The sequence below is a fragment of the Schistocerca americana genome, chromosome 4 (genome assembly GCF_021461395.2).
Source record: "Schistocerca americana isolate TAMUIC-IGC-003095 chromosome 4, iqSchAmer2.1, whole genome shotgun sequence".
In the NCBI taxonomy this organism is placed as follows: domain Eukaryota; kingdom Metazoa; phylum Arthropoda; class Insecta; order Orthoptera; family Acrididae; genus Schistocerca; species Schistocerca americana.
Genome location: NC_060122.1, coordinates 204,263,172 through 204,288,207, shown reverse-complemented (window position 1 = coordinate 204,288,207; position 25,036 = coordinate 204,263,172). Strand labels below are relative to the sequence as shown.

Here is a 25,036-nt window from a genome sequence, read left to right as displayed (position 1 = left end):
GTAAGACAAGGTTGTTGTTTATCACCAACACTGTTCAATATATACCTTTAGGAAATTATTAGTGAAAGTTTTGATGGAAGGAGAGGAACTTGTATAGGGATTCGGAGAGTAGACTGAATAAGATTTGCAGACGACATGGTTGTGATGGCAGAGAGTGAAAGAGCGATAGAACAAATGTTAAATGACCTAAACAGAAAATTAAAAGAATATGGAATGAAGATTAACAAGAAGAAAAAGAAAAGTATGGTAATTGGAGAAAAGGGGAGAAAATGCCATATGAAAATAGGGAGAGAGGAAATAGAGCAAGTAAATAACTTCAGTTACTTGGGAAGTGTAATAATGGATGATATGTATTGCTCAAAAGAAATTAAGAAAAGAATTGCAATGGCAAAAGAAGAATTCAAGAGGAAACAGAAATTACTTTGTGGACCACTAAACAGAGATCTGAGGAAAAGACTTGCCAAATGTTACATCTGGAGCGTTGCACCATATGGTGCCGAGACCTGAACATTGAGGAAGGAAGATGAAAGAGGATTGGAGGCACTAGAGTTGTGGATATGCAGAAGAATGGAAAATGTGAAATGGGAAGACCGAGTAAGGAATGAAGAAGTATTAAGAGGAGTTGGAGAAGAAAGAAACATTCTTAATTATCAGAAACAGTAAACGGAACTGGATTGGACACTGCTTGAGGAGGGACCGTTTATTGAAGGAAGGAAGGAATGGTGGAGGGAAAGAGGGGAAGAGGAAAAAGAAGATGTCAAATGCTGGACAATATCAAAGTAGACAAATATTCAGGAATGAAAAGACTGGCTATGGACAGACAAAAGTGGAAGAGGCTTAACCCATGACAAGACCTGCTGTAAGGCAGAATACCATACCACTACTACTACTTTGTCGAAACAGACAACATATCTGAAATGTCTCTCATTGCTAAGACAATTAATTGCCATTTCTATCAGAGCAATAGGACACAATACTCTAGCAGTTCGCTTATATTCAGTAGCTAACACCGTGGTACTGGAACTTTAATAATGGTAAGCATTTATTTATAGCTTATACAGAAAATGAGTAGCGTTCAATAAGGAATGCAACACATTTTTCTGAAAGCTCGTTGGTTTTATTCGTAATTCTAATGTATCATATTATTCACCACTCTTTTGGCTGATGCCAAATCCGAAATCAGGGCAGGAAATGAAATACAACAAAAAGAACTGAAAGGACTTTTATTACGAACACAAAAGTATAGCCAGAACAGAACTGGTCTTCTTGACGGAGAGTGTTGCTATTTGTACAAACATCGAATATCCAGGAATCTTCTATTTACACAAACGCCGAATACTCCAGAATACACAAACGCTGCAAACATAAGCTATTTCGAGAACCTTCCCGAAAAGATAGATACTATCTAACATATAACTGATGGTGATCGGGTTTGAGTTGACAACCAGCAGAGCGCCAGCTAGCGAAACTGACCTCTTCCCCACTCTGCATTTACCATAGCTTGCTGCAAATATTAACCTTTTAAGTATTTTATAAGATGATGCGGCAGTACAACAGAAGATATTTCAAGGAGAATTACACCAACCACGGAACCGGCAGATTTGAAGCATTTAGTGTATGAGTCAGTACAGAAAAGCTTTATCATAATTTTGTTGTTTGCAATGTTCGCATTAGGGACCTTGACTTTTACGCTATGTCACACTGTCCAATAATACATGGTGTATCAAAAAGAATCATCCGACTAAAAAAATCATAACTATTATATTATTTGACATATGTGCGTGAACAACGTACAATTGAAAAGAGCAGACTCTCGAGTTTTATACGGTTCCGGCTAAGTAGTAGCAGTGTGCGCCCCCTTCAGTTCTAGTAAAAATGGTGTCGGGACAACAAAAAGCGTTTTGTGTTCTACGTTTCGCGCAGTGTGGCTCAGTATCAACAGTTCAGCGTGAGTTTTGTACTAGGTATGGTATGGATCCTCCTACAGCACAGAGCATTAGACGCTGCCATGAACAATTCCCAGAAACAGGTCGTTTGTGAGACAAATCGAAGGGGCCGTCTCCGATTGTCCGACACAGACGTCGAACGCATCCGTCATAGTTCCACAAGGAGTCCACAGAAATCCGTTGGCCGTGCAGCTCACAGCTCAACATGTCCCCATGTCCGTCCGGCGTGCGCTGCGTCGACGTTTGCACATGAAACCATACAAAATTCAGCTACTGCAAGCTCTTCGTGAATGTGACGAACAACAACGTGTGGAGTTCTATACCGGATTGACATATGTCGTGCATCTCAACGGGGGCATGTTGAACGCCTATGAACAGGTAGGGAAAAAAAGCTTTTTTATTTCCCCGTTCATCAAAAAACAAAATTCACTGTGTGTATTTATTAGTTTCAGAAATATTGACGTGCCAAATCGGATGATTCTTTTGGATGCTCCCTGTAAAACATCTTGATTTTCTGATCAACGCATGGAAACAAGGTATCGCACAGTCTCTTACTTGCGCTAACGGAGACAGTGCAAACATTCTTATGCAGTCCAGGCACCCTACTTTGAGGTCACTCGTCATTTAATATCAGCTTGTACAAAGTCATACCAAAAAGTATTTAAAAAAATATCGGGAATGCAGCCGAGTGGAAACTTCGACAAAGGCCAGTGTTTCGACACTTCCACACCCGGAGGAAATTCAGAACTTCGATTTGCAGAGCATGCGGAAAGATACATACATACACACACACACACGCACACACACACACAAACACACACACACACACACACACACACACACACACACCGTTAACACAAGTACCACCACACAACTAAAAATGACCGACGTAAGACGTTGCAGAACTTACGCAATAACCTCTACCCTCACTTGTAACATTCAACTGCTTCATTATTAACACTATCTCAGTAGGAGGAGGTGCATGCCAGAAGCTCCATATTGCTACACTGAAGCGCCAAAGAAACTGGTATAGGTATGCGTGTTCAAATACAGAGATATGTAAACAGGTGGAATACGGCGCTGCGTTCGGGAACGCCTATATAAGACAAGTGTCTGGCGCAGTTGTTAGTGCTGTTACAATGGCAGGTTCTGAAGATTTAAGTGAGCCTGAACGTGATGTTATAGTCGGCGCACGATGGGATGGGACACAGCATCTCCGAGGTAGCGATGAAGTGCGGATTTTCCCGTAGGACCATTTCACGAGTGTACCGTGAATATCAGCAGTCCGGTAAAACATGAAATCTCCGACATCGCTACAGGTGGAAAAAGATGCTGCAAGAACGGGACCAACGACTACTGAAGAGAGTCTTTCAGCGTGACAGAAGTGCAACCCTTCCGCAAATTGCTGCAGATTTCAACAAGTGACAGCGTGCGAACCATTCAACGAAACATCATCGATATGGGCTTTCGGAGCGGAAGACCCTCTAGTGTACCCTTGATGACTGCACGACACTAAGCTTTATGCCTCACCTGGGCCCGTCAACTTCAATATTGGACTGTTGATGACTGGAAACATGTTGCCTGTTCGGAGGAGTCTCGTTCCAAGTTGTATCTAGCGGATGGACGTGTACGGGCATGGAGACATGCTCATGAATCCATGGACCCGCATGTCAGCAGGAGACTGTTCAAGCTGGTGGGGACTGTAATGGTGGAAGGTGTGTTCAGTTGGAGTGAATAGGACCCCTGGTACGTCTAGATACGACTCTGACAGGTGACACGTACGTAAGCGTCCTATTTTATCACCTGCATCTATTCATGTCCATTGTGCATTACAACGGACTTCGGCATTTCCAGCAGGACAATGCGACACCCCACACGTCGAGAATTGCTGCGGAATGGCTCCATGAATACTCTTCTGAATTTAAAGACTTCCGCTCGCCACCAAACTCGCCAGACATGAGTATTATTGTGTATATTTGGACTGCCTTGCAACGTGCTCTTCAGAAGAGATCTCCATCCCCTCATACTCTTACGGATATATGAACAGCCTTGCGGGATTCAAGGTGTCAACTCCCACCAGCACTACTTCAGGCCGTAGTCATGTTGCGGCATTTCTGCGTGCTCACGAGGGCCCCACACGATATTAGGGAGGTGTATCAGTTTCTTTGGCCCTTCAGTGTATATTCCATAGGTTGGTCGATGTAGTGGCTATGTTCTGCAATAGCTCGGCTGTTGTAAGCGTGTGTGACGCTTATGTTCAGTACACCTATCCTCCACGGTCTTCCCATTATATGACGTGCCACAACAGGGAGGAATACATTAGTTGCCCGCCTTACGCGAATCAAGATCATAATTTACGAATCTGTGAACGGCGCTAATAGATGGTGGTCGAAAAATGAATTTCGTATCATTTCTCCCAGAATATGATCAATCCTGTTTGAAATGCTTCTTATGTAAGGGAAAAATGCCTAGACGTTGGTGCCACTTGATTCGCGGGTAGTCAGTAGCGCAACGCACGTATGATCTGTCTTTCACTGTAACCCTTCTGAACATTGCATTCGAGATGTTCTAATTCAGGTGACACTGTTTTAGACTCTTAGATGACGCTGTTCCTGTGAACCAAGGAACGAAGTAGTCGTTCATGATGAATCGGATGGCGACAACTATTAGTCTGTAGATACAAATCAATATAAGTTGAGTTTCCACAAAAAGCATGTCGCGATATACCATCAAAATTTCTCCTGATCAACACAACAGGAAAGGGATGGCAGCAATCCTTCTCCACCTACTTATGAACGGAGTATTTAGGTGGACTGAATTCGGATGTTCTTAAAGGCCGTTTAATTCTTAGTTCCATTAAACAAAAAATCATCTACGTGCTAAAAAAATATGTTTCTCCAAACCTTCCATAAACAAATGGCCGCTAATTGTGACAACGGGTTCTCCATCTGTATTGTGCCTCTTTGTTCATAGTACTAGCCGTCAAATAAACAACATAGTGTTATAACGGAAACAGTTGAAATTAAATTAGCAATTGACCTAATACATAGAGGTGGAGGTTTTCGGTTAAAATCTGTGTAGAATAGTGCCGTCACTCCATGGTCAAACAACAGAGAGACAGAGGTAATGCTACCTCACCCGTTGATGAATATTCACTATCAATAACGTCTGATATTGATCATTTTCGGTTTTGTTTACAGTGTATGTGTGATCTTTTCGCATAATTTCCCTTATATTCGCATAAATACGGTACCACCACAGCCCTACAACTTACTGGAAAAAAATGAAAATTAGTGGCGGACTGGGACTCGAATCCGGATTTTCCACTTTACGCAAACGGTCGTCCTAACTGCTTCGGCTATCTGAGCACGCTTCACGGAGAGACCCAAACTTACAGATGCCCCAGTGCCTGCTACCCATAGTGCTCGCACAATCACATGATTTCCACATATGGAGCTGCGTGGTCGTGGGCGCCTTGCCACGGTTCGCGTGGCTCCTCCCGTCAGAGGTTCGAGTCCTGCTTCGGGCACGGGTGTGTGTGTTGACCTTAGCGTAAGTTCTTTTCAGTTAGATTAAGTAGTGTGTAAGCCTAGGACCGATGGCCTCAGCTTTTTAGTCCCATAGGAACTTCCCACCACCACCGCCACACAAGGAGAGACGTATTTAGTTTTCTCGTCTGGTTGGCTTGGCTTTGACATGAAATACGAGTAAATTAGTGCCGTGTGTGTATTTGACAGTGTCTGTTGAGCTATAAGCAATGTTACGTCACATAAAGCGGGAAATTCGGGTTCGAGACCCTATTTAGCACAAATTTTTACTTGATTCCAATAAACTGTATAGCTGTGGTGGTACCGTATTTGGAATTTGCGAATGCATTTCATGGTTTAATACCGTTAAAGAGAGTCAGCAATGTCTGTTCCTTAGGACACACACGCATATCTGAAGGAACATTGCATTTAACATTATAGTCACTGTCAAGATACAGACACTGTGCTACTGTCTATCGAAATAGTAGCGGTTGACGAAAATGTCACCCTCCTACATTCCCTAAGTAATTCGAATATTTATTCGCCAGGAGAAACTTAAGTTTCAGAAAAAAACATGTCAGCTTACGTGCTTTATCAATAAGCAGTAGTATTCAGTTCCAAACATAGATTATTGGCATTCATATGTGTGACTCCAGTTGTGTACCTTAAGTGAGATATACAACAAACTGTTTCATATCATGTTTTTCTTGACGCAGTCACACATCTCGACTTTTATTTAACATTAATGATTCTTTCACAATAACTGACCCATATAAAAAGATTCAGTGATAATGGTATCTGCATAAAGTTTTCACTTGCTGCCAATTTCTTACAAAAATGAAACAAAATCAAAGATATGTGAACCTGGACATCATCATTATCTTCCTTCCAAGAATTATGCTGTTGCCTGTGCCGAACTCAGAAACAAAAACATTACCATAATTTCCGAGGTCTTCCAATGTTTCTTTTCTCATTCCACTTGTTGTACAGGATCTTCTGAGCAATTCTGTGATCTGGCGTTCACTTGAGGTCCTGTCTGCTACTTTCAAGATAATTTTGAACTTTTCCATTCATACTGAAAATATTTAATTCTGTTGTAATATCTTAGCTTCTAATCATGCCTGTTCTGTCCCTGTGCATTTCTTCGTCCTCCTTAGGAACGCACCTCTGCTGGCCTTTTTTTTTTAATTTTAATTTTTATTTATTTTTTTTTTTTTTTAGCTTTGCCTCCATAGGATAACGTCATCAGCTTATAAAATTTCATGATAGTTTACAGACATAAATTTACATAAATTTGAGTATTTTGCTTTCAATGGTAGGCTGATTTTCATTCTTTTGAGTAATAACGCTATCATCTGCAGATAGGTTAGTCACTCCTCATTCGCTATCTTAAGTCATTTGTTTGATTTACATTTCATTTTATGAAGAAAGAAGAAAACATAAAGATATTACACCTCGGTTAATAGTTACTTCTTCTAATTGATTCCTTCCTGTGTTTATTATAATGGGTCTGTTATTGTAAAGACTTTTCACTATTTTATTAGGTGATATGGATCTCCACATTCACTCTTACACAGGCTATCACGGCTCACGGTCAAAGGCCTTCTCAATGTCAATAAAGGCCATATTGGTTTCTGTATTAAATTCTCTGTGTTTTCCTGTAATGTTCCTAATTACAAACACAATTTCTCTGTATGAAGGGCCTGTTCTAAATACGTTCTGTTCCGCAGGAATAGCACAGTCTGCGACATCCCTCATAAGGTTATTGATTATCTTCACATATAGTTTGTATCCAGTGATCAGATGACTGATGCCACGATAGTTTCCACAGTCGCTGCGTTTCCCTTTCTTCAAGAGACAGTTTATTGCTGCTGGGTACGGAGTGTCTGGAACCTTACAGTTCCTTCAGCATTCATTTATTGATGGTGAAAGTGTTTTATGTCTTCATATTTAATGAGTTCGGCATTTATTCCATCTTGTCTAGTAGGCTTCCTGTTCTATATGCCTTTCAGAGGCCCTTGTAACTGGATCTACTATTTCATTGTACATACCTTCTCCACTGTCATCTTCGTTCTTCTCTGTACACCGTAAGTCTGCATAATGATTCATCCATTGCTCATTGGGTGTGATTTTCAGTGAAGCAGTGTCTTTTTCTTTCTTGATCAGAGGTTCCATGACTTATATACACCTTTCTGTCCGCCGTGTGTGTCGTGACTTACGAACGTTTCCCGTGACTCCGGGTGTGAATATTTATTTCTCAGCGTTCCTTTTTATTCTGCATGCATTCCAGTTCTCTGATATGTTTGTCTGTAGAAAGTTCAAATAAGATACCTGCAGATACGTATTGTTTCTAATTTAGTGCATGTCATCTTCATTTGCCGATGAAATTCAGGCAAATAAAAAATGAATGCTATTGATATGTTGACGTAGTTATCCTGTCAAAGCCCGCTCTGTTTCCATATCCTGCGGATAACAGCGCGTCGTTGTTATTAAGTTATTTTTCACAGCGCATGAATGAATGGCCTTTGTGTATCAACCAACCTAATTATGTATATCAGATGTTCAGTCCTACTGTCAGACGTTTACAGTTTTCAATGTATCATTTGCATATTCACTATATGACTGTTGTACAACCTATGACGCATTTCATAGGCTAATACATGGTAGTAAAGGTAATGGAAAAGTTGAATTGATCCTGAAAAAAGAGGGTCATCTGCCTGTTGCAAACTAAAAAGCCACTTCTAGCACAAAATATCTGCCGGGATCAATTTCATTACTCCTTTCGATTACACGCAAACTCTTACTATCTTTCAGTTAACAATGAAAACGATATTATACCTAATACGGCCGTGGTTCTACATTTTTGTCTTTTAGAATCTTTTGATTCCTTGAAGTGAAATCTCTAGTAAAACTCGTTTTAGTAAATATTTCGTTTATTATGTAGTCTTCAACGTGGTTGTGCCTTGAAAATGTTAACAAGCCCGTTGTGGATGTCTTGATGATATATTCACAAATAGCCAACAAGTCTGACGTTTTCCACCAACTTACTCGATCTCTTATCGCGAGTGAATAAAATACATGGTTTGAAGACAATAAAATACAAAAGCTCTTTTTTATGCATTGTTCATTATCATCTGCAGTACTGGTTCATTCACGAAGATCATTCACTAAGAGATTAAACAATAAATTTACCTTCTCTCTGTTTCTAGTAACTGGAGTCAGCGTCCACTGGATCACGCCTGTTATCTGCGTGATGTGCATTTTATACACTATGTTGGTAAGTAAGAACGGTACATGTTTATTTGATTCTTAATTAAGAAGTGGAACCAGATGTTCTCTGTTCAGTAACTCATAATAGTGCTACAACAAACAGACTGGCTGTCTCGTACGAAATTAGAAGATGGACCCGCTGACGGTTTTCAGGTCGACAGGATAGCGTAAATAGGCTGATATAGCGTTCGAGATCAAGTGCAGTTCTTAGCTGATTTCATATCGTATTCCTTTACGGAATGGAAACCTTCTTCCTGGTATCACACAAGAGTTTGGATAAGCCCCATAATTCACGGATCACCACAACTGGCTGCAAATTGTAGCATTTGCACGGGATTGTAGTGCTTCTTAAAAATTTAGTAATATTTGCGGGGGAGCACAGAGAAAGGAGCTGTGATGTACTGTGTCGTATTCTAGTCATCTACGTGCACTATTTTTAGTCCCAAAGAATAACTTTAAATACTGTATCCGAAAAGTATGAAATATTTCCAGTGTTTCAGAATTATTTACGAGATAGGCTATATTGAATATAACGACGGTAAGACACTGAAGAGGCCAGAAACAGTTCTGGGCTTCAGTGAGTAGATACGATACATCAGGAAAGGAGGACGAACGCTCCTATTAAGGGGAAGTGGGCTGGGGTGTGAAGGTAGGAGTAATAGTTTGTCATTTCCTTACTGCTACAACATAGAGGGACGTTAGCTGCTACGTAGAACAAATAAAAGCTACCAGGTGTAGAAATATGAAAACGAAATTTTCCTGTAGTCAGTGCTAGCCATCAGTATAGAGCCCGCGAGACCGCGTCTGCAGCGCCGTCTGCTTCCTGTAGCGGCTGACGAAGAATGTCAACACACAGGAACTCAAGCTCCATACATCAGTATTTTTTCAAACCCGTAAGCAAGTCGAGTTTTGTGCCTACGAATCACGATCTGCGGACGGCATTGGTTTTCTGTTATCATTTGAAGAAAATTTCTGCAGAATCGTATCGAATGCTTGTTGAAGCTTTCCGCGAACATGCTCTTGGGAAAACACAGTGTTTCGAGCGGTTAAAAAAATTCAAAAGTGGTGATTTTAACATCAGACGCGACTAGCGGGGGAAACCTCCGAAAAAGTTCGAAGACTACGTGAATTGCAGGCCTTATTGGATGAAGATGATACTCAAACTCAACAGGAGCTCGCGGAACAATTGAATGTGACCCAGAAAGCCGTTCCTCTTCGGTTGAAAGCTAGGGGAAAGGTGCAGAAAGTGGGAAAATGGGTTCCACATGAACTGAATGAAAGATAGCAAGCAAATCGAAAGACTTCTTGTGAAATGCTGCTTGCCAGACACAAAAAAAGTTATTTCTCCATCGAATAGTGACAGGTGACGAAAAATGATTATATTTTGAGAATCCCAAGCATCATAAATCATGGGTGAATCCAGGCAAACCATGGACAACCACTCCAAGACCAAATCGCTTTAGAAAGAACACAGTGCTTTGTGTTTGGTGGAATGAGAAGGGTGCCATTTACACTCCTGGAAATGGGAAAAAGAACACATTGACACCGGTGTATCAGACCCACCATACTTGCTCCGGACACTGCGAGAGGGCTGTACAAGCAATGATCACACGCACGGCACAGCGGTCACACCAGGAACCGCGGTGTTAGCCGTCGAATGGCGCTAGCTGCGCAGCATTTGTGCACCGCCGCCGTCAGTGTCAGCCAGTTTGTCGTGGCATACGGAGCTCCATCGCAGTCTTTAACACTGGTAGCATGCCGCGACAGCGTGGACGTGAACCGTATGTGCAGTTGACGGACTTTGAGCGAGGGCTTATAGTGGGCATGCGGGACGCCGGGTGGACGTACCGCCGAATTGCTCAACACGTGGGGCGTGAGGTCTCCACAGTACATCGATGTTGTCGCCAGTGGTCGGTGGAAGATGCACGTGCCCGTCGACCTGGGACCGGACCGCAGCGACGCACGGATGCACGCCAAGACCGTAGGATCCTACGCAGTGCCGTAGGGGACCGCACCGCCACTTCCCAGCAAGTTAGGGACACTGTTGCTCCTGGGGTATCGGCGAGGACCATTCGCAACCGTCTCCATGAAGCTGAATGGAGGGACGAATGGAGACGTGTCGTCTTCAGCGATGAGAGTCGCTCTGCCTTGGTGCCAATGATAGTCGTATGCGTGTTTGGCGCCGTGCAGGTGAGCGCCACAATCAGGACTGCATACGACCGAGGCACACAGGGCCAACACCCGGCATCATGGTGTGGGGAGCGATCTCCTACACTGGCCGTACACCACTGGTGATCGTCGAGGGGACACTAAATAGTGCACGGTACATCCAGACCGTCATCGGACCCATCGTTCTACCATTCCTAGACCGGCAAGGGAACTTGCTGTTCCAACAGGACAATGCACGTCCGCATGTATCCCGTGCCACCCAACGTGCTCTAGAAGGTGTAAGTCAACTACCCTGGCCAGCAAGATCTCCGGATCTGTCCCCCATTGAGCATGTTTGGGACTGGATGAAGCGTCGTCTCACGCGGTCTGCACGTCCAGCACGAACGCTGGTCCAACTGAGGCGCCAGGTGGAAATGGCATGGCAAGCCGTTCCACAGGACTACATCCAGCATCTCTACGATCGTCTCCATGGGAGAATAGCAGCCTGCATTGCTGCGAAAGGTGGATATACACTGTACTAGTGCCGACATTGTGCATGCTCTGTTGCCTGTGTCTATGTGCCTGTGGTTCTGTCAGTGTGATCATGTGATGTATCTGACCCCAGGAATGTGTCAATAAAGTTTCCCCTTCCTGGGACAATGAATTCACGGTGTTCTTATTTCAATTTCCAGGAGTGTATTATGAACTGCTAAAACCTGGTGAAACCAATAACACTAATCAATACGAACAGCAAACGATCGATTTAATGGAGCTTTACGTGACAAACGATCGGAATACAAATGATCGGAGTATGGAAAAAGGGTACACAATGTCATATTGCTCCACAATAACGCCCCATCACGCCCAGCAAAACCGGTCGGGGAAAAGGTCGGCGCGTTCAGTTGGGAAATACTAGGACATGCAGCTTATTCTCCAGACTTGACTCCGTCCGATTATCATCTATTTGCATCACTGAAACACGTTGTCGATGAACAACGGTTCGATTCGTATGAAGATGTACGGAAATGGGTCGCTGATTGGTTCGCTTCAAAAGAAGAACTGTTTTTTGGCGTGGCGTGACATTCATAGTCTGTCGGAGAGGTGGGAGAAACATATAAATAGCAATGGAGATTATTTTGAATAAAATATTGTTTATCAGTTTCAAACAACAGACGTGTAATTATTGCAACAAAAATCCAGTTTCATACTTCTATACCTGATATTCTGTATTGTTATAATTTTATTTTCGGTCATCTGCATTTATTGATTTTGTTTATTTGCCTTCGATTTCAAAATAATAGAGGCTTCACGTCGAGGCACATATTGTGGTAAACGATGTGTTATACACCCGGAAATAGACCTGTGTGAATTCCACCTGGGATGGCTCAACTTCAGTTTTGGGTTCACAATTGTATTAGTCTATTCTGGAAAATACATCTACATTTTGCACAAAATTAAAAGGGCATGGGTCTGGAAGTGTTAAGGTGCTCGGTGTATCAAATACAAATACTTTACGCTTTTTTTTTTAGTTTCAAGTTTTAGCATAACTTAAATTTCAAAAGCATTTAAGAGTTTATCACAGAGGCACTCAAAAGACTGCTCACAATTATTTAGAACAATATTTTAGAATAACTAGCACCTGAAAAACATCGAAGGAATTTTTTTTTAAATTCCGAAAACGTTTAACTCATGCAGCTTTTTAAATTGAGTAATCAGTAACAGAATGACTATTTAAAACATAATTCACCAAAGATCTGAAAATGAAAGCATTAGCCAAAGTAAGTTGACCGGCTTGACCCGGTTACCAAGGATCACACAGATGATTCGTTCAGTTCAGACTATAAAAACACACAGAATACACATTCAATTTAATTAACAGAAATAAATTACCGAACGCACACGGATCTTTGCCCTCGGCATAATATAATTAAAAGAAAAAAACTGTACTCGTTGAATTCACAGGAGCTTTAAGGTAAACAGAGCATAGAAGATACAAATCTTTTAAAACAGTTTGAACAACTGAACATTCAGAAGAAAGCGCACGCAAAGTTTTTAAGAATATACACATGAGTGCTTTAAATACGAAAAAGTTTGAACACCTCAGAAATCAAAATAAGAAAATGGCTCTGAGCACTATGGGACTTAACATCTATGGTCATCAGTCCCCTAGAACTTAGAACTACTTAAACCTAACTAACCTAAGGACAGCACACAACACCCAGCCATCACGAGGCAGAGAAAATCCCTGACCCCGCCGGGAATCGAACCCGGGAACCCGGGCGTGGGAAGCGAGAACGCTACCAATCAAAATAAGACACACATACAACGTGAAAGTATCACTCTCTGTGTTTAATTAGACAATAATGGAAACAGAACCGGCCAAAATGTGAGGTCTTTTACGTCTGTCTTAAGAATAACTCGGCCATGTACCGATTACCGTAGGTGCTGATCCATATCAAACAGACAGGAAAAATTGAGGACCACTAGCGAAAGCTACACAAACACACAGGGTCTAAACATTCTGCGTGGTGTCTGTTTGTTCTATATCGTGTCTCCCTACCACTTTCGCGCAACGACGCTCTGAGCGTGTTTTTTAGGGAATTGACTAGTTTGAACCTGGGACCTGTTGCTGGTAAGGAGACGTCAGACCACACATGACATGTAGAATTCAGAAGAGTTCAGTGAGACTAGCGATGATATAACCAAATACTTAATGATTTCAGCGTCAGCTCCACTGCACTCCCTGTAAAAGAATCTTAATACTAACTAAATTTAGTGGAAGGGGTTCAAGGCTTTCCTATTTTTAGTTAGCTGGTAAAATAACGTCGAAAAAGCAGTTAAGTTTACCATTGGAAATTTTATTCTACTCACAAAACATTGTTCATAAATTGCACTATTGATAAAAGGAAATGTTTTAATACAGGATGGTAAAAACCAACTGCGTTCAACAAAAATGTGAACGAATATTCCCTGAGTGGGTTTCCAAGTTCTACAATGGATCGAAGGATGACTATGCCATATCACATCTATAATCTAGGTTTAAATTAAGTTTCACAAGAGAGAAAACTATCAAAATGGTCTACAGTGACCCTCAATTATCTTTAATTACTTATCTAACTTTTCATAAATTACAGTGGCTGATGTGGCTTCTCAATAACTATATAACAGAAAAATCATCGCGTTTCAGATTTTTACTTCAAGTGGCAAATGTGAACACCATGAGCTTTAATTGACGATCGACACTAGTATTACGCAAAAAGGGCATGTAACAGATGAGACTTCTGCAGTTCTGAGTGAAGCCTTATGCGCTCAAAAATGCGGCATTACGTGCGTTCATTACCTTGTCGGTGTTCGTCAGGGGGAGGCGGCCGGCGCAGCTCCGTCCAGCTCGCCCTCTCGGAAGCAACTCTCTTCTCTTCTCCTTACTACAATTTACCGAAGTTAGTTAAAAAAAAACTATCTGGCTGTGTTTTCATTTGACCAATCAGGGTCTCAAGCTCCACCTACAAAAATTCTGTCTATCCAATGAGAAACGTTATACTTTTCGTAGTGGGGCAATGCTTTTTAAAGTTTGCAACGTAACAGAGACGCGAAAAAGTCTCACGCTAAAACTTGCAGCTTGTGTGGTCCTTTTAGCGTTATCGTAAGATATATACTATTCTTCTGGATGGCTCTATCTTTTAACATGGGCTGGGGGGTGGTCTTAACGTATCAGAGACGCGGATAAGACTCACGCTAAAAACTTGCGGGTGGTGTGGTCGTAGCGGTTAGCTGGTGGCGACGTGGGGGTCCGTCCCTTATCGTAAGGCCTTCTCGCTTAACACGGTTCTGCTCTCGGCTTCTGTTCTCGTTTCTCCCCTCGGAACTGCGTTTGTCTCACGGTGGGAAGGTATGAGATGCATTTAGGCATTCTTGTGATAGTCTGTAGTATTCCATGTGCTCACTCGTTACTCGTATTACTTTGGTTAATTTAATGTCACGATTTATTCGGAGCTATGTGACATGCTACTGGATTTGCTTATCATGTCAGGGTTTTCATGGAAGGTGTTGGATTTGCCTGACACCTTAGCAGGGGAGAACCAAAAGAGTATTCACTGACAAGGGCTCAGCAAAAGAACAAGGGTCTCCGCGAATCGCATTCTACATCTACATCTACATCCATACTCCGCGAGCCACCTGACGGTGTGTGGCGGAGGGTACCTTGAGAACCTCTATCGGTTCTCCCTTCTATTCCAGTCTCGTATTGTTCACGGAAAGAAGGATTGTCAGTATGCTTCTGTGTGGGCTCTAATCTCTCTGATTTTATTCTCATGGTCTCTTCGCGAGATATACGTAGGAGGGAGCAATATACTGCTTGATTCCTCGGTGAAGGTATGTTCTCGAAACTTTAACAAAAGCCCATACCGAGCTACTGAGCGTCTCTCTTGCAGAGTCGTCCACTGGAGTTTATCATCTCCGTAACGCTTTCGCGATTACTAAATGATCCAGTAACGAAGCGCGCTGATCTCCGTTGGATCTTCTCTATCTCTTCTATTAACCCACACTGCTGAGCAGTATTCAAGCAGTGGGCGAACAAGCGTACTGTAACCTACTTCCTTTGTTTTCGGATTGCATTTCCTTAGGATTATTCCAATGAATCTCAGTCTGGCATCTGCTTTACCGACGATCAACTTCATATGGTAATTCCATTTTAAATCACTCCTAATGCCTACTCGCAGATAATTTATGGAATTATCTGCTTCCAGATGCTGACCTGCTATATTGTAGCTAAATGATAAGGGATCTTTCTTTCTATGTATTCGCAGCACATTACACTTGTCTACATTGAGATTCAATTGCCATTCCCTGCACCATGCGTCAATTCGTTGCAGATCCTCCTGCATTTCAGTCCAATTTTCCACTGTTACAACCTCTCGATATACCACCGCATCATCCGCAGAAAACTTCAGTGAACTTCCGATGTCATCCTCAAGTTCATTTATGTATATTGTGAATAGCAACGGTCCTATGACACTCCCCTGCGGCACACCTGAAATCGCTCTTACTTCGGAAGACTTCTCTCCAATGAGAATGACATGCTGCGTTCTGTTATCTAGGAACTCTTCAATCCAATCACACAATTGGTCTGATAGTCGATATGCTCTTACTTTAGTCATTAAACGATTGTGGGAAACTGTATCGAATGGCTTGCGGAAGTCAAGAAACATGGCATCTACCTGGGAACCCGTGTCTATGGCCCTCTGAGTCTCGTGGACGAATAGCGCGAGCTGGGTTTCACACGACCGTCATTTTCGAAACCCATGCTGATTCCTACAGAATAGATTTCTAGTCTCCAGAAAAGTCATTAAACTCGAACATTAAACACTTGCGTGATGTATTCCAAACCTAAGGTCGGGTGACCAGAATTTACCTAATCGTCGGCTTGCTGCGCATGCATTGCTGTCTACCGGCTCGTTAGGAAACTGCAGCAGTGTTGGTTTGATTCAGTAGTCGTTTGCCAGTCGGTGAGAGCAGATCGCCATTGCCGAGATAATCGAAGATCCCAACAGTTGTGAAGTACGCGGTGTGATTAAATTTTTTTCTGGCAAATGGCTCTTCAGCTGCTGAAATCCACCGTGTATGGAACTGACATAATGAGTGACAAATAAGTACTAAAATGGTGTCGAGAATTTTAAAGTGGCTGTGCATATATTCACGATGAACGGCGTAATATTCGGATCGACGACATCGTTGATCAAGTGAACGAAAAACTCTGAAGTGATAGCCGATTGACGATTAGTGGTCTGGCTACTGAATTCCAAAATGTTGATCTAACTTCAGTTTACAGGACTGTCCCTGAACAGCTTTTTTATCACAAGCTGTGTGTGAGGTGGATTCAAAAAGCTCAATAATCGCAAAGGACGCGTAATGCACGAGAGTTTTAGGAGTGGTGTAGACAAAGTTGAGATGATTTGTTTTCCCACATTAATATGGGTGACGAGACATGAGTATTGTACATCAACGCATAATCGAAACAACAATTACTGCAGTGGTGGCATTCAACTTCATCCAAACCAAAAAGTTTAGGCAGTCTCCGTTCTTGAATCAAAATTCGTTGGGACGAAAAAGACGTCCTTTTGACTCATTTCATGGGTCGTGGGACAACAGTGACAGCGTATACTGTGAAACGCTAACCAAACTGAGACGTGCGGCCCAAACTCGACGCCACAGGGAACTGTCGTCTGGCAGAATCTTCCTTCACAACAACGGAAGTCCTTACCCCGCTGCCAAAACTAAGGTGACGATTCAAGATTTTCGTTGGGAACTTTTTGAGCATCCTCCGTACAGTCCCGACCTTGTACCGAGCGACTATTTCCTACTCTCGCATTAGAAAAAAATGCCGGGATGGACAACGATTTAAAAACAACAATGAACACAAGACTGGCATTACAAATTGGTTCAATTCCCAGGCGGCAGATTTCTGTACGGATGGGTTACAGAAGGTGGTATAGCGTTGTAGAAAGTGTGCATATGTCAAAGGCGATTATGTGGAAAAGGAAGGTAGATATGCAGTAAAATATTATTGTCAATAAAAACATTTTCTCAGGAGGTTATTTTTTATGACCAAATGGACCTTTTCGAATACGGATGCAAAACAAGATGCCCACCATTTATTTCAACGCCGGTCTTACTTAATGAGGAAAGCTAGCAGGACCACAACGAACCAATGTAGCAGAAATGGGAATTGCGCCGACTCAGACGACGCAACCCACGACCGCAAAGCCATAAATAAGCGGCGATTCTTCAAATGGTGTCCACCTGCTCTTCACGTTAAACAATCGCCAATCACAACACAGCTACCAGACCTCCGTCCTCAGCAAACGACCTGTGTTAGCATGCGGAACAGCGAGCAAGAAGAGACCCAGCACAGAGCACGCTGTGGTTAAATGCCTCCAAAGAACTGTAAGGTTGCCCCATCGAGGCACGAGGTACGAAACGAACACCAGCAAAGTTCAACGAGCAGCCAAAATCGATTTGAGCGCACTTACGGCTCAGATGTAGTGCACAGAAAAGAATGAAAAGAAGTTAGAGGTATAAATACGCAAATCATACCCTCTCTCCTAACATCGACCAATGTTTCTTCACGACCATCAAACATCTAAGAATTTTGGCAGTGGTAGTCTTACAACACCGTAATAAATGCAATAGGCTGAGACACCTACTCTGTCGTCATATTAGTCTACACCCTAATGAGGAATGCTGAAACACGACTGAAACGTTGGATGGTTGAATACTTTGAGGATTTTGGTACTTTATCACTTGGAAGTACATCCGAGAACTTTTATGGAAGGAATTAAGTAGTCACATAATTCAGTTTACGTAGAAGCCAAGAAGATCATTGGCTCCAAGCCCCACTAACCCCCACCGCCTGCCTTGAACATGCAAATGATAATGCTGTCGGTCAGTAATCATACTCCTGGACGAAGAATTCTTGTTCTGATAGGATATCCAGTGACAAATTATCGTCTTCCTTCCATATGAAATATAACTTTCAAGCATCTTGTAGCGATCTTCTCACATCAATTCTTGTAGTACTCTTTGCCAATTTATGTTTTATGTTAAACTTTTATCCAAGATGGACCAGGAACACTGCGACTGTGATGGATAATGGTTCCTTGAAATTACTGAAACTAGTCACATTTGTTTTGCTCTTCAATTTTTTATTATTCCATTGCCGGTTTCGAACCGTCCAGTGGTTCATCATCAGATGGTACGTTTATTAATTGTCTGCAGCAGTGTGGGAGTCATGTAGCTGTTACAAGATGTATAAACGAAATTTGGAAGTTCTAATTCTCGCCACGCTCAGTGCTCACATGTTTCGTATACATGTTGCCACAGCTACATGACTCCCACACTGCTACGTATCATCTGATGACGAACCACTGGGCGGTTCGAAACCGATAATGGAGTAATAAAAAATTGAAGAACAAACCAAAAGGCGACTGGTTGCAGTAATTTCAAGAAACCTTTATGTTTTATGTTCCTTGATGTTTTCCACTTCTTTTCGTATAACACTTTCTTACGAAGTTGTGTCACACCTTCAGAATAGCATTTTTCTTTCCTTATGATTGAGGTAACTCGTACCTGAGGTAGTTAGATACACATTACGTTCACTCACCTCATCTGAAGAAAACAATCCGTTTTCTGATCAAAGTCAACATATGGCGCAATATTGTTAGCAAATAAATCCATATGTCATTGTTGCAAGTAACCTACGATTAACAGCCAACTGACGAAGTGTCCTTTTATCTAAGACACTGCTGTGTTTACTTAGATCTGAAGATGACCGGTAACGGTCGAAACCAGTTACCAAATTTCCTATGTGCGGTCTTGGCTAATGAAGATTTTCTGAAAGAAAAAAAAATCAACATTCATTGATATACTGATCAGCCAAAATAGTATGACCCTTGTCCACCATGAGTCTGAATGCCCAGTGTGGCGTTACAGATAAAGCACATGACAAGTATGTAAGGAGACACGAATGTGACGTCATTCTAGCGGTGAAACGGTAGACAAAATAGGAAATACACTGATACAAGCGACGTTGACAAGGATCAGATTGTTATGGCCCGGCCTCATAGAATGTAGAAGATGGGCAGTGAAGCCACGTGTTGGACGTCAACGCCTGATGACAAACGTGGAGGTCATCGGTTTGCCCGCTCTGTAAAGTAGGATAGGCGGCGATCTTGGCAGATAGGACGACAGACGTGTTCCGGAGCCCAGCGTTCAGAGCACATTCTTGAACATGTGGCTGCACAGTAGGTAATCCCTACGTGCTTCCATCTTGACCCAACGACATCGTCAACTGCAATTGCAGTGGAAGGAGGTCATCGAGATTGGACAGAGGATCAGTGGAAATGTTTCGCCTGGACGGATAAGGCATCTTTCTTGTTGCATTTGGTCGTTAGTGCTGTCTAGTTTCGCCAACGTCCAGACAAATGGCTGCTCCGATACATGCACTACCCCATGCAAGCCGACCAGTGAAACCGCCATTTTGCCATAGCGGTTAATTCACCTGGGCTTCCAGGAGACTGTGTTAGAAATCGAAGGTAGCTTGACTATTATGGGCCACATGAACATTACTGCAGACCACCTGCATCTCTTCGTGTTTGATAACTTCCCCAGCAGTGAAGGTGGCTAATTAGGTTTTGTTTTATGGTAATGTACAGTTATATGTACTGGTATTTTGTCTGTGTAGTAATGTGAAGTTGAACTCGTGATTAGAGAAACAGTTAAATAATCTCGTAATTCTTGAAAAGTGATGGGCGATGCAAAAGTTAATCAGAAATACAACATTAAACTGTAGACTGCTACGCTCGGGTGGGAGTACAGACTGTTCTGATAAATTTAACGAAACTGACCTGTTCGCAATAATAAAAGCAATCTGTCTGCGAGAAAAATATAAAATATAAATAACTACCAAAAATGCCCTATCGAAACGTATGTCACTGTTGAAATGTTAGTTGTATCACACGTAAATTAGAAATGGCCTACCTGTTTGCGCAATGAATAAATGTTGTACTGCTGCCATTTCCAAACTACCGCTGTTGCTGCGGCTGTGCTACTTAAAAAATTAAAATTCAAACTACCAGCAACGCAATGTGCAACGCATGCTTTGAATTACAGAGACATCCACAAAACACCTGTGCTAATAAATCTTACTGCTGCAATGATCATTGTCATATGGTTCATACGGCTCTGAGCACTATGGGACTCAACATCTTAGGTCATAAGTCCCCTAGAACTTAGAACTACTTAAACCTAACTAACCTAAGGACATCACACACACCCATGCCCGAGGCAGGATTCGAACCTGCGACCGTAGCAGTCCCGCGGTTCCGGACTGCAGCGCCAGAACCGCTAGACCAATCATTGTCAATTAAAGTTCTGTTACTGAGAAACTCGGGGAAGTAAAATTATGTATCTGAAACGGAAATAAAGAGACGAATGCTGATTGGTAGGAAAACAATAAAGTATCTGTATTAACAAAACTTTACAACACTAAGACAAAATATTTTAACGCCTGCAATATTAAAAATTCACTTTGCATTAACAGTGGAAAAACCTGAACAAATTCTCTTTACTTTCTTAGAAACACGTATGGTATCTGCCTTCGAAGAAGGATTAGTAAACCACACAGTGTTACATTATCATTAAAAAATCGCCAATTCTAAATTGCTGATTAAATTGATTACTACGCTTGGATGTCCGGCAAATGCACTATTACAGTACCTTTTGAAGACTTCTGAATGAATGTACAAAATATCTCTTTATAAGTGAAAAATAATAAGAAAAGTACCGCCAGCACATAGCATGGCGTACACACATCTTACTCTATCACAAGATACCGGGTGATCAAAAAGTCAATATAAATTTGAAAACTTAATAAACCACGTAATAATGTAGATAGAGCGGTAAAAACTGACACACGTGCTTGGAATGACATAGGGTTTTATTTAAAAAAAAGAAAAAACCATATTGCTAGACGCGTGAAAGATCTGTTGCGCGCGTCATTTGGTGATGATCGTGTGCTCAGCCGCCACTTTCATTATACTTGGCCTCCCAGGTCCCCAGACCTCAGTCCGTGCGATTATTGGCTTTAGGGTTATCTGAAGTCGCAAGTGTATCGTGATCGACCGACATCTCTAGGGATGCTGAAAGACAACATCCGACGCCAATGCCTCACCATAACTCCGGACATGCTTTACAATGCTGTTCACAACATTATTCCTCGACTACAGCTATTGTTGAGGAGTGATGGTGGACATATTGAGCATTTCCTGTAAAGAACATCATCTTTGCTTTGTCTTACTTTGTTATGCTAATTATTGCTATTCTGATCAGATGAAGCGCCACCTGTCGGACATTTTTTGAACGTTTGTATTTTTTTGGTTCTAATGAAACCCCATTCATTCCAAGCATGTGTGTCAATTTGTACCTCTCTATCTACATTATTCCGTGATGTATTCAGTTTTCAAATTTATAGTGACTTTTTGATCACCCAGTACATCTCGACTCCTTCTCATCTCTCTCTCTCTCTCTCTCTCTCTCTCTCTCTCTCTCTCTCTCTCTCTCTCTCCCCCTTTCTCCTTCTCTCTTTCTCTTTCTCTTGCCCTTCCCCCAAGACCGCACTCCACTCTCCACTCACAAGCAAAGGTTCTGCTAACAGTCTCTCACAGCACAACTCTTTGCAGGTTGGCAGAGATGTTGTCCGCTTTTACTCAGATGTTATTGAAGCTATACTTTTCTGAGTTATATCCAAAATATTACCAAAATTACAATTTCCTGTATAAAGCAAAACCCTTACAACAGTCGTAGCATCTTCCAGCAGGATAACTTGAAAGACATCAATCCCTTTTGGCTTGCCACCATTTCATTTTCATTTCGTGTATGATGTTTATTTATTGAGAGTGTGCTGGTTAAGGGTTATGAAGCGACAGTGACTGGGTACTGGGAGCGTCGACAGCTTGTTGTTACTTGGATGATGGATCATTCCTTTATTTCCCCGTATTTTTGTGGGGTCTGTTACGCTGTCACTTTGTGCCGAGGAAGCACGTTACAGAGAGTTGTTTCCACCAGGCGAGACTGCCGGGCAGAGACTTAGAAGGTGCAGTCGGATAGGAAGAGTGTGTCCGGCTTGCGCTGACGCTAAGGCAGGACGCCGAGAGGCAGCTGGACTGGCGTCCCGGGCCGACTTTTGTGTTTGCTAGGCATGCCGTTGCCCATGTCTTACTGTCCCAGCTGCACATGCTTGGGCTGGCGCTTCCTAAATCGCTTTATGGCAGGAGAGGAGTGTTGTGGACGCCTGTCGGATTTTGCTGGCTAAATGGCCGGGGGCCTACGTCGCGAGTTCTCCATCAGCAGGCACTGTGGATACTCCTCTTTCAAGTGAAAGCGCATCCTGCGCAGCGGGGTGTCTGTCAGACTGTCGCCCATCTAGCCGGAACGTTTCACTCTAACTTTCAGTGTTCTTACGACTGTTAGTTTCTCTTGCAAGCAGAATGCGTGCATTTTGTTTGGAGATCAGACATCAGTTGTAACAAGGTGTCACAAATTTTTTGCAGCAAGCAGCTCGATTGGGGGTGGCGGTACGTTTTTCCCTATTTTTGGTGGGAATAATTCCGTGGTAGTTTGTTCTTACGATTGGTGAGGAAAAATACTGCCTTGCTATTGGTCGTTTTGAGTTTGGTAGAGTCAGCGTAGTGTAATTTTTTGGGTGTTGTGCACGGAACGGGACGAATAGGTCAGAATATTCTGATCCACACCGCCGAATCGACAACTTGTTTTATTGTTCGGAAACAGGATTCTAGTACGGATTTGAGCCAGGCTCTGTTGTCCGAGAGTGAGGGCATCAACCTGATCGCCAGCTTCCAGATTTACTCAGTGACGTCTGTGGAGTCCGAACACGATGTCATCTGTATATGGTAAAATACTGGCAGCTCCGGCACGTAGAGAACTTTGTCGAGTTGTCCTCATGCCCCCTGTAATGTACTGACGTACCTGTCGGAGCAGCAGATCTTCCTTGGTACGCGTCATAGTCATACACTCTTGTGGTATTCGTTCACTGTCTTGAGAGATAATAATGAAGCAGTCAATAGAGTTACCGTCTTGTTCATGATAGGTGACACAGAATAGCGTAGTCAAACAGTACGCCCTTAGTTCAACATTGCCAACTTACCACTCTACAGATCTAGCCTCTCATTCACTTTCTGTCTTAGTGTACTTACATTTTAACAGCACATCATATCAGTGTTTCTAGTTAAATAAATCTACTTGTGGGAGTTAAGGCCTTTGTTATTTCAAGATCAGTTTTATCTAATTCACTTAAATTTTGAGGGATATTTTTGACTGTTTATTATTTTTTAACAAAGTCCAAACTCGAAATACAGTGCCAAGGCCGATTCAGATTAGTTAGTTTTATATAATCCGTTGCGTCGACATCAAATCAGTGCTTCTTGAGGGTGGTGATGTATTTAGGGGGAACTCCGGTACAGAACTGAATATCAGGCGGTCCAACACTGTCACGCCACTGAGCATCATGCAAACTGTCCATGCCACAAAGACGGAACATGCTTCAATGTTTCGAGCAGTTTGACAGCGAACTCACGTTGATGTCGAGGACACCAGATTCGGGTGACCTGAACTCAATGGAACACATCTGGGACGCTATTGGGTAGCAGCAAGGTGCCCACAAACCAGCGGCACGAAATTTACGGAAATTGCGTGACCTTTATGTTGATATCTCGTTCCCCATATCTCCGGAAAACTGCCAAGGACTTGTCGAATCCATGTCACAGAGAATCGTTGCTGTATTGCGTTCCAAAGACGTATACACGCCATTAAACTGGTGATCCCAATATTTCGACTCCTCACTCTAAGTTTGTGTCACGAATTCCTATTCAAACAACACTTGGGGAAGAGAAAACGCAAAGTCACTACTCTGGCGCGTAATATGTTTTGAAATAAAGTTTGAGTCCAGATTGGAGTATGAAAGTTGGTCTAAGTTCAGTAGCCCCCACTGAAAACTTCTCGAAGTTCGAAAGTGTCCTGCGGGGAGGGCCAGTCACCAGAAGCGCGACGTCAAAGGCGGAGGGCGGCGGCGGCTACCGGTGGACAGGGAGGCAGCAGCGGCGGGAACTTCGGAGGTGAACAACAGTCTTCAGTGAGTGGATGAACAACAGGTTGTGGTCAGAGCGCGGTCTTAAACCGTGGCCGCGGGGATCATTTCTTCTGGGCTGGTCCTCATGATGGTGGCTGCATAACGTAACACGAACAGCGCGGGCCACAGGGTGATGTACGTGTCGATTGCTGGCTTGATGTGGTCCCTAGTATCGCCCTCTGACGCCCCGCTAGCCGACTTGTTGCCGTCTGAAGATCGCCTGCTGGTAGTGCAGACTCATGGGAGATCAAAGGCTGCGCCTCGCGGAGGGCGCGCCACAGTATCTACTGAACGACCCTGGCATTTGTTGCTACAGTATTACAAATAACCCTGCTACAGTATTACTAACGACACTGTAGCACATGGAACTTATTTTGCATTTAGTCTACATTACAGAGATCATTAGTAATCTTGCCGGCCGCTGTGACGGAGCGGTTCTAGGCGAT

General features: G+C 42.7%; 1 protein-coding gene across 1 annotated transcript in view; it reads left to right on the top strand.

The window, feature by feature from the left end:
• LOC124613351 (sodium-coupled monocarboxylate transporter 1-like) overlaps positions 1–25,036 on the top strand; it is a 254,282-nt gene that overhangs the window by 63,692 nt on the left and 165,554 nt on the right. The window contains exon 5 of the mRNA XM_047142047.1: positions 8,683–8,750. Coding sequence (XP_046998003.1) covers positions 8,683–8,750 — 68 coding nt within the window. The remainder of the gene's footprint in view (positions 1–8,682; positions 8,751–25,036) is intronic.